Source organism: Kogia breviceps, chromosome 18 (genome assembly GCF_026419965.1).
Source record: "Kogia breviceps isolate mKogBre1 chromosome 18, mKogBre1 haplotype 1, whole genome shotgun sequence".
In the NCBI taxonomy this organism is placed as follows: domain Eukaryota; kingdom Metazoa; phylum Chordata; class Mammalia; order Artiodactyla; family Physeteridae; genus Kogia; species Kogia breviceps.
This window is the reverse complement of record NC_081327.1, coordinates 8,199,792-8,210,033: the sequence shown is the minus strand read 5'-3', so window position 1 is coordinate 8,210,033 and position 10,242 is coordinate 8,199,792. Positions and strand designations below refer to the sequence as shown.

At 60.4% G+C, this 10,242-nt stretch overlaps 1 protein-coding gene across 1 annotated transcript; it reads left to right on the top strand.

Moving 5' to 3' along the window:
- The first annotated feature begins 802 nt into the window (after positions 1-802).
- On the top strand, positions 803-10,242 carry CALM3 (calmodulin 3). The gene is made up of 6 exons (XM_059045480.2): positions 803-989; positions 5,309-5,339; positions 7,595-7,738; positions 7,890-7,996; positions 8,277-8,412; positions 8,539-10,242. Exons 1-6 carry the CDS (start codon positions 987-989, stop codon positions 8,565-8,567), a joined length of 450 nt encoding a protein of 149 aa, XP_058901463.1. The 5' UTR covers positions 803-986; the 3' UTR covers positions 8,568-10,242.

Sequence of the window (10,242 nt, the reverse complement as noted above, 5' to 3'; positions counted from 1 at the left end):
GAATGACTGAATTAACGCCCTGTTCCCAGAGGCTGTCCTGCGACGGCCCCACTTTCACAGACCCTCAGCCAATCAGGAGTGAAGTGGGGATAGGAGTTCCGGACACCTGTGGAGGGTGTCTCAGGGTGCACACACCTGTCCCAACGGGAAGTACCTTTAGGGGAAGAGAGGAACCTTGAAGACCCCGCCACAACGTAGGGCCCAGTTGGGGGCGGGGCTTGCAGGCCAGCATTTTGGATTGCACCATCTTCCATCTGTCAGAGGTGAGAGCCGAGAAAGTGCTTCTGCATCTTCCGCCACCCCTTTACCACTCCCTGACCACGAAGATGATGTATTTGCTTCTCTCACAGTCACACAATTTTCCCCTTCGCCTCGTTACGCCTTACAGCTCCACGCAGCCACACATTTCAGGCTGCCCACCACCACCACGCAGTGGCTCGCCCCAGTTTGACGCATTGCAGGGAAGGCCGGACCAATCGGCACCGCGCTCTCATTTCCGCCGTCGCCCGGGCCCAATAGCGGCGCGGTTCACACAAGAACGCGTCACGCGCCGCCGAGCAGTGCCCCTCCGCCGAGGAGAAAAGTAGAGTGGGCACAGGGGGCGGGGCGCGCGGCGACGGAAAGTAGTCCCGCGGCGGGTGCGCGCGCGCGCGCGCGCGCGGCGGACCACAAACCCAGCCCCGAGAGGTGGAGGGAGCGAGAGATCCGCGGGCCCGGCAGTGCGGAGAAAAGCGCGGAGGGATCCGTGGGAGCCGCAGTGCGGCGGCGCGCGGGCCGGGCGGGGCGGGGCGCGGCGCGCGCGGCGGCCGTTGAGGGACCGTTGGGGCGGGCAGCGGCGGCGGCGGCGGCGGCAGCGGCGGCGGCGGCGCGCGCTGCGGGCAGTGAGTGTGGAGGCGCGGACGCGCGGCGGAGCTCAAGCTGCTGCAGCTGCTGCCGCCGCCGGAGGAACCTTGATCCCCCACGCTCCGGACACCCCGGGCCTCGCCATGGTGAGTGAGGCTGAAGGGCCGCCGAGGCTCGGGGCTCTGAGGCGGGCACGGCGGAGCAGGACCCCCGAGAGCGCGAGTGGACCCAGAATGGGGGGCGTTTGGGCCCCGGAGAGCGCCTCTGGATCCCTCTGTGCCCCCTTATCGAGGTCATTCGAACCCAGAGCTGGACGTTTGGATCCGAAAAGGGGGTTGGGGGCTTCCAAAAGCGACTTTTAGCACCAGATGGGTTCTCTAGCCCCCAGAACGGGCACCTGAGCCCTCCAAGGGGGTGTTTGAACCCAGGATAGAGCATCTGGACCTTCAGAGGGGAAGGGCTCTTGGACCCAGGATGGGGCGTTTGGTCGCTAAGGTGAGGTGTTTGGATTCCAGGGGGGCGAGGTAAGAAACATTGGCTAGGGAAGGGGGTGATTTATGCCCTGATAAAGGCTTTGGGTCCTGAGAGGATGCAGGGAAGGGGGTTCGGAGGGAAGCCGGGGTGCTGGGCAGCTCCCCGAGAGGGGGCCGTGGGTAGCTGGGCCTGGACGGAGGAAGTGCTCCTGGGGGGGCGGGGGGTCCCTTCTACAGGTCAGTTCCTTGAGGAGAGAGAAGGGGGTTCTCTAAAGACCGACAGTGCAGAGGAAGGAGGAGGAGGGTGAGGTGCAAGCTTGGGGAAGAAGAGCCTGGGGTGGGTGGCAGCCGAGGTTAGGAGATGCTCTGGAAACCTGCAGGGACTGAAGAGGATTGGGGTCGGGGAAGTGGTTAAAAGGGGATGGCGAGCTTGCCAGTGCTGGGGGGACAGGGGACCTCGTGGTTGATGTGGGGGGCAGCCAGAGAAGGTTCTGCGGTTACTGGTGGGTTAAGGCTATTGAACTAGGAAGGGAGGTTGGGTTTGGAAGTGCGGAGTGTTGCGTTTGGGTCCATGAGGAGGTGGCTTTCCGAGGTGAGGGGTGGGAGAGGACTTTGGCTTGGGTGGTGGGAGGTGAGGTGGAAGGAGATCTGGGGACGTGTTGGAGAAAATGAATGGCAGCTGAGGTGGGCCTCGGGTTGGAGGTGGATGTGGGTAGCTCCCTGGAAGTTTCCAGGGCAAAGCTGGGACAAAGACTGTTCAGTCTGGATGGGGAGTGGGCTGCAGAGGCCGGAGGGAGTGGCTCTCGGGTCCCCTTCCCAGAAAGAATGGAGCTGGGCAGCCGGCACTGGCAGCAGCGGAGCAGGTGGGCGGAGTTGTTGGGGCCCCTGTGGCGCACTGACGCCGCACGAAATGGGGGTGGGAGATGAAAGTTTGGGATGCATCAAATGAGCCAGCTTTTTCAGCCTTGAACCTCACCCGCTCACTGTCCCTTTCAGACCAAGAGAGCTGTTCTTTCCAAACAGGAATGCTGGTTTTCTCATGGTCTCCAGCTCCACGCACCGCTCTGCATCTCCTCACTTGTGCCAAATGACAGTGCAGTGCAGTGTGGCGTCAGTGACAATCGGATGCCTGTTCCTGTGGCCTCGGGGTGGGGACTGCAGAGCTTGACTAGAGGAGACCTCCAGAAGGACCCCTTCATCAGCCCGAGGGCCGCTTGTTCTGTTCGGGGCCCTCACTGAGTGCTTCTGTTAATTCACACAGCTCGGGCTTTGAGAGAAAACCAGCAGACTAGTTCTTTCCTGGTCCCTGCTACCCTCCAGGCTCAGCCTCGGGACCGTGCGCAGCCATCCTCCCTGGCAAGGCTGGGGAGGAACAGGCCGCCACTGCTGTGTATCAGATCTCATACTTGCTGACACAGGCCCGATGGCTCCTCTCGCCTCTACCCCATTTTCCCCCAGCAGAACCTTGCTGAACGGGCGCCGAATCACTGGCAGGTGCCAGGAGACCCCCCGCCTCCCAAATAGGACCCAAGCTTTGGCCCACTAGTTTCTCTTTCCGTTTGTAATGGGCAAGGTATGGATGGGTGGGACAAGTCACTGCTAACTGGCCCTGGACTTTGGCTGGCCTGAGCTCTGCGGCTCCTCCTTGGCCCGGGTGAGGGGCCCTGGCCTTGGTTTCTGATCTCATCTAACACTGCTCTCTGGCACTGGCTGGGGGCTGGGGCAAGGCAGAGAAATAATACCCTCTTCCCTCCCCCACCCCAGGATTATTATTTTTTTCCTTGTCCAGCTCCTTGCTGGAGCCTAAGATGAGGGACATGGAAGCAGAAGAACAATTGGGTTATTTTGGAGACAGTTGTTAGTGAAAGCTGAAAATCTTCCGCTGTGGAAAGGGAAGAAGTCCTGAGAAGGGCTCCCCAGCGGTCATCAGTTCCCTGGGCAGCAGCCGTGCTTTGAGGTCTCTAGCTCGGAGCTGAGGCCTTTCCTTCCCCAAGCAGGGGAGAGGGTCTCCTGACAGGGAGGGAGAGAGTGTGCGATGGGCCCTACAGTGAGAGCCACGCCTGTTTGCAGCGACCCTGTAAGAGTGTGGCCCCCTCTCTGCGCCTTGCAGCTTGGCGGTGGGGAGCGGCAGGCACCGGCCTTCAGGGCCGCTCTGGGCCGTTCTGCAGCCCGTGCCCACCGCCTTGCCCCCAGCCCCTGCCAGCGCTGCCCGAAGGTGGTGTGGGAGGGGCGTGGAGGTCCCCGATCGAACTAGCTTTTTCCATCCAGGCCAGGGGAGGAGGCTGAAAGCAGAGGGAATGGCGCCCTCCCTGCCCCCCAGACCGCCGCTCTCCCCTCCGCCTCTTCCCCTCCCTGGCATCACCGGGCCTTGGTAACCAGAAGCCCATCTTCTGTTCTCACTTTCCCCCAGCAGCTTGCTCGGGTGTCAGGACCTAGGGGATCGGCTCGGGCTTCTTTGCCTGTAGAAGCCAGGGGAAGTGGAGGAGAGAGGGGCTTGTGGGCCTGGGGCTGCCAGGCTGGCATTCAGGAGACCGGCAGCCCTGGGTCTTTTTTGAAAACGATGCAGAAGTAGCTCCATTTGGCCTCCTAACCTTCCCTTTAGACTTTGGACTTTTCCAGAATGTGCATGTGTGGTGTTTTTCCTTCTCTACCTTCCTGCTTCCCCCTCCCTTAGCCATCTCCCCTCTGTCATCATCACTTTGATTTCACCTCCCATTCTGACTATTTGGGGCTTGGCCTAAGTTTCTCTTCCCTTAGATTAAAAAAGGAAAAGAAAAGAAAAGAAAAAGGACATTTGAGACCTGTTCTAACGTGATCGGTCTTCATATTTGGGACAGGGTTGGGGGGTTGTTGCTAGTTCTGGAACCTTTATGGAGAATAATGCACATACACACAGTGGCATGCGTCAGTTTGGGGGGCTCTCAGAGTCAACACGAGAAGCCTGGTGTAGACAAGCCTGGTGTAGACGTGGAGCCCCTTTCCCCTAATTGTGAAAAGAAATAAAGGAAGGGGATGGTGGTCTGGGGAGAGCGGTGCCTTTTTGGCAGCCTTCACCAAAACCAAGGAAAATTCCTTTTCTGATGCTAAATGTGAGGATTTTGTTCCCCGCATGGCTGCTCCCCCAGAGGATCCCCGTGCCTGGCTAGTTCCCAGCACACGGGTGGGGAACAAGCGAGCCTTTGCTTCTCCTCTGCCCCGCCCCCATGCCCCGCATGCAGTACGGGCTGCCTGCCACCGACCTAACGAAAGGAGTGGCCAGGGCCCGAGAGGGTTAAAAGCTGCAGCGCAGCAGGGGAAGCTGCTTGAGTCCTGCAGCCTCTGCCGCCACTGCCTGCTGCGTCCCCTCCCTGACACTCACCCTTCCTGCCCAAAAGAAACAGCGGAATGGTGCCCCATGCACGAGAGAGTGGGGGGCTGCTCCCCGCCCGAGCAGGATTCCGTTAGGCGCCCGGAGCTCCTCAGAGCCACCCGTTAGCAGAATTGTTGCCAGTTGGGTCCACTGTGCTTGGACCTCGTGCCTCCAAATCGGTGACATAGAAACGAGCAAAGAGGCCCCAGACATCTCCCCTGTGCCCTACCCAAGGACTGGCCTCTTTGGGTTTGGAGCCTTCTAGAGCTGCTTGATTAGGCCTCTAGGGCAACTGCGTCTTTCACTCGGCCTCTGGGGCTCCCATGCTGTGCTGGTGCAGGTGGGTGGGGTCTGGGGCAGCACTTCTTCCTGCCCACCGTGGCTCCAGAGCACTGGGTTGGATTGGAGACCCCGGAGTCTGGGCGGTGTGATCAGGCCCTGCGTCGGGCTGGCCTGGCTTTCCAGCCCACCTTAGTCCCCAGCTCCCCGCACCAGCAGACTTTATCCCAGGCCCTGGCTCTGGCATGACCTCCATTGCCCAGGTACGTGGATGCCGTGTGGAACCAGCCTCACCAGAGGGGGCCGGGCTGAGCCAGGAAGATGTGCCAGCCTGTGACTGACTTTCTCCTTCCTGCTTTTCCAGGCTGACCAGCTGACTGAGGAGCAGATCGCAGGTGCGCTTTTGCCTCCCTCCCCGCCCCCCCACCCCCCCAACCCCCCCACCCCCCGCCGCCGCGGGAAGGCCTCTGCGTCCCCAGCCAAATCTTACTCCGGCCTGGAGGGCCAGGAGGAGCGTCTGACAGATAAACTTAGTGTGTGTAAGAGCATACCACTGCCCCAGCAACACCAAACCTCAGAGTCCTGAGCCCGACCCTCACCAGACGGCAGGGCTGGTTCCTCCCCTGGCCATGGGTCATCGGGGTCTTTTAATCAGTGGCTGCAGGGTGAGCCCGACTCCTGCCGGTTAGGCTCAGAAGGTGAGCTCCCTGCCTTACTGTGGGGCTGCAGAGCTCCTGGCCCACTTGAGGAGCCGCCCAGGAGATGGCTCGACACTGCCACCTCCGCACTCGCCTTTGTACGCGCTTGCACCTGATCTCTCCTGGGCCAGGAGTGCCTTCCCCCAGCTGTTTGCACTGACGGGCAGCTCCTTCTCATCCTTTGGGTCTCGGCTCAAATGTCACCTTGGAAAGGACTTCCCTGACTCCCCTCTCAAATAGACAATTTTCCTTTACTCTCCATCAGGTCACTCTATTTCCTTCACAGCCTTTCTCTCTATCTGAAATTATTTTATGATGTCTTTACCTGCTGTATCTCCTGTCAGTAGATGAGTTCCTTATTTGGGGACTTTGTGTCAGTCTCTGATGTATCTTTGGTGCCTAAAACATAGTAGGTGCTCTGTAAATTTTTGTTGGCTAAATAACTAAAATGAATGAATAAAGGAATGATCACATATCTCCCAGTAAGCTAAAAGAAACCCTTGAATCACACCTAATTCATTTTGTAGCCCCACCGTCCCCCAAAGCCCAGAAAGTCACAGCTGCAGGAAGTACAGAGCAGGTTTCCCTGCTCCCCACCCCAAGACTGTGAGCTGCCTGAGGACAGAGACCAACTCTCAGTTAAGCTCCACAGCCGTGGGCCAGCACAAAGTAGCCCCTGGGCCCCAGCAGCTACCCAAACCCCAGCTTTGCTGTCAAGTTCAACAGGCTCCACGTAACTAGTACTGAAGGCCCAGCTTCTGAAGTGGGAGGGGACAGGGATGGACTTGCCTTCTCTCCTTTCCTCCCTGCCCCGCACCCCTCCTCCTCCCCCTACACTTTCTGCTTCTAAACTTTGGCCCCCGGTGGCTATGGAGACCCACCAAGGAAAGCCAGAGAACCCCCTTGTTGCTCAGTGACCAAGAGTGCAGGGTGCCCACATGACCCCATCCCCCAAAGAACAACAAGGCCTCAGCACAGGGCGGTGCCGGCATCCCCTGGGAGACTCTTACGCCTCTCCAGGGCCCAGGGGCTCGGAGGCAAAGCTTCTCAGCTGTACGTTTGGCTCCTGCCACGCTCAAGCCCCGCTCTGCCCTCCGGTAACACAAACACACGCCCCACGTCACCCCCCCACGCCGTCGCCATTAGCAAACTGTCCACCTCACCCCAGCCCACACCCTGTGGGAATAGGCTGCCAGGCATCTGTTCTCTGAGGGTTTGGGGGTAGGGAGCACCAGGTGCCGAAATGGGCCCAGCGGGAGGGCAGGAGCCACGTGCTTCTCTCCCCGCTCCTGATGCGTCCCCAGCTGCGGCCTTCCCACTCAGTGCCACCAGCGCCTCATCCTCCTGGCTTGGCAGCCATCCCCTCTCCTTTCCTCCCCGCACCTACCCCACGCACCGTCCATCAGCCGCACTCTGCTGCCGGCCACCCCCAGGCTCCACCATCCGCCGCGCTCGGCTCCTCTGCAAACCAGGGAACTGGGCGGGCGGTACCAGCCAAGAGGGACGCCGTGCCGCCCAGAGGCGTCCTGCACCTCTCCTTCCCTTCCTCTCCCAGCCAGTTGACCTTGGCTGGCGTACTTCAGATAGAGACTTCCCTCAGCTCTCATCCCCTCCATGACATTGGTCCGTTTCCTCATTTGAGGGAGAGGCTGAAGCCAGGGACCAAGAAGAAATGTAGAAAAGGTCTAAGGCCTCCGTCACCCATTTTCCCCTCTGTCCCCACTGAGCTAGGCTGACAGAACAGGCAGCTTTACCTGGCACAGGCCGGGTGCTCAGTAAGTGTTGACTGAAAGAAGGAAGGGTCCGGCCCTGAGTACAGAGGCGAGAGGCTTGGGCTGGAACTGAAGTCTTGTTCTGGTTTCTTTAGGTGGGCCTGACCCTTTAGGCCTGCCTCCCAAGGTCAGGACTTCCCTGTGTCCTCGGTCTCTGACTCTTTGTCTTTCTTCTCCCAGAATTCAAGGAGGCCTTCTCCCTCTTTGACAAGGATGGAGATGGCACCATCACCACCAAGGAGTTGGGGACAGTGATGAGATCCCTGGGACAGAACCCCACTGAAGCCGAGCTGCAGGACATGATCAATGAGGTGGACGCGGATGGTGAGCCCCGGGGAGCGGGTGGGCGGCGCCACTCCGGCCACGCGGAGCCTTCCTCCGGGGACGGATGAGCCGGGGTCTCCTCTGCCAGGGCTCCGGGCTCGTCGCCCAGGGCCCAGGCCCAGAGCATCTCTGCTCCATCCCCACCGTGCAGGGAACGGGACCATTGACTTCCCCGAGTTCCTGACCATGATGGCCAGAAAGATGAAGGATACAGACAGCGAGGAGGAGATCCGAGAGGCCTTCCGTGTCTTTGACAAGGTGAGCAGGCCTTTCCCAGAGCGGCTCTGGGACTCCGGCAGAGAGCGGAACAGGTGGCATCCCAGGAGGCCCTGTGTGACTGGGGTCAGCACTTCCGGAGGCCTGGGTCCCGGCGCCGTCCCCGCTGCCAGCTGGCTCTGCCACCTCAGGAAGGCCCCCTGCCCCTGCTGAGGGCGGGTGACTTGACAGTCCCTGCACTGTGGCCTCTTTGCCGCTGCCCCCAGGGGAGAGCCGGGCGAATGCTCGAGCTCAAAGCGTTTGTCTATCCCCCGACACCCAGGATGGCAATGGCTACATCAGCGCCGCAGAGCTGCGCCACGTCATGACGAACCTGGGTGAGAAGCTGACCGATGAGGAAGTGGATGAGATGATCAGAGAGGCTGACATCGACGGGGACGGCCAGGTCAATTACGAAGGTGAGCCGACCCGGCCCCTGTCTCTGGGCCAGCAGGAGCTTCTGGAACAAGCTCCCAGGTCGGGGCGGGGGGTGCGGGGTGCCTCGCTCGCTGGCTGACCTCCTCCCTGTCTGTTTCCCTCCACAGAGTTTGTACAGATGATGACTGCAAAGTGAAGGCCCCCGGGCAGCTGGCGATGCCCGTTCTCTTGATCTCTCTCTCCCCGCGCGCGCTCTCTCTTCAACACTCCCCTGCGTATCCCGGTTCTAGCAAACACCAGTTGATTGACTGAGAATCTGATAAAGCAACAAAAGATTTGTCCCAAGCTGCATGATCGCTCTTTCTTCCATGCTCCTGCCATCCCTTCCTTTCGCCCTTCCCCCTTCCATTCACATCTTCCAAGGCCTGATGCATTCATAAGATGAGTCCCCCAGTCCCCTTGCGGGGGGGCCCTGCCCTCCTTCTCCAGCCCGGGTGGCTCTCGTCCGTCTCGGTTTGTTTCTTTTCATATGTCCTCTTATATTTTGGGTGCCGGGTGGCTGCCAGCCCTGTCCCGGGACCTGCTGGGGCGGGGCCGAGGCCCTCCGGAGGGCCGGGCAGGAGAGCACGCCTTTGGCCATCGCCTTTGGCCGTCGCCGGCTCAGTTGCTGTTGCCGTTGCGTTGCATGCGACCAGCCCTGTGATTCCGTGCGCATTCCGGCAGCCTGTTGGGGCGGGGGTGCCGAGACGCTTTCCAGAAGGACCGAGGGCGGGGGGCGGGGGGTTCCGCAGTTGTGGTGGTGACTGGATGTAGCCCAGGAGGGGGTCAAGGGGCGAGGGAGGCCTGGAAGCCGGCATGCTTTGACCACTTGAGGAGGCCGGCTCATAGCAGGGGCCGGAGAGGGCGGACCAGGCTCAGAGCCCATTGGCTGCTCTTCTGAATCCATCGGATTGGCTTCCTGAGGTGGGGCTGAGCGGGGCTGCTCCCCGGGCCCTCCTGCGCATCGTCCAGCCCGCGCTCCTGACGCGATCTCGAGCTGCCCTGTAAATACCTGGTGCTAACGTCCCCTGCCGCTCCCTCGTGACGCCCCTGCCCACCCGCATCGAGCTCCCCTCGTCGGAATGGACGTGGGGGGGCCGCTTTGTAATATGCTGGTTATCCTTTTTTTTTTCTTTATGCCCCTTAAAGCTTTAATTTTGTCCAACACCATGCTGGGCTAGCTGAGGGGTGGAGAGAGGGAAGATGTGTCCTACCACACCGAAGAGAACATGCCTGCAATAAAACAGCCCCTTCGGCCAGCTGCCCTGGAGGACCAGCGGCCACGGGCAGCTCTGCTTCCTGCTCCGCCGGCCCCTCCCGCTCCCCTGTGGTGACTTGGCTGGCTCCCCGCCCTTTGTGCCGCCTCCGTGCCCGCCTCTCCCCTCGCCCACCTGCCTGCCCTCACGCTCCCCAGCGGAGAGCATGATCCGTGAGCTTGCTTCTGATTCTCGCCTCTGGGACAATTCCGTCAATGTGGGCACTTTGGTCATCCGGGTTTTTTCTTTTCTTCCCTGTTCATTTCATCTGCCCTCCACTCCCCCTCCCCAGCCCCAGGTTGATCAAATGGCTTTTCCTGGGACCTGCCCAGCTTTGAGAACCTCTTCTCACGCCCACCCTCGGGCACCCAACCTCCGGGGGAGGGAAGGGGAGGGATGGGGCACAGTGGGAGACCCAGCCGAGAGCTGAGGGTCAGGGCAGGTAAGCGTGAGGCTGTGGATGTTTTCGGAGTGTTTGGGTTTGTTTTTTTTAAAACCGGGCAATATTGTGTTCAGTTCAAGCTGTGAAGAAAAATATATATCAATGTTTTCCAATAAAATACAGTGACTACCTGA

What these genes read in the sequence shown, in the direction of transcription:
- CALM3 (XM_059045480.2), top strand. An exon ending in CAATGAGGTGGACGCGGATG is followed by an intron (nt 7,739 to 7,889) that starts GTGAGCCCCGGG and finishes CCCACCGTGCAG; the next exon opens with GGAACGGGACCATTGACTTC. An exon ending in CCTTCCGTGTCTTTGACAAG is followed by an intron (nt 7,997 to 8,276) that starts GTGAGCAGGCCT and finishes CCCGACACCCAG; the next exon opens with GATGGCAATGGCTACATCAG.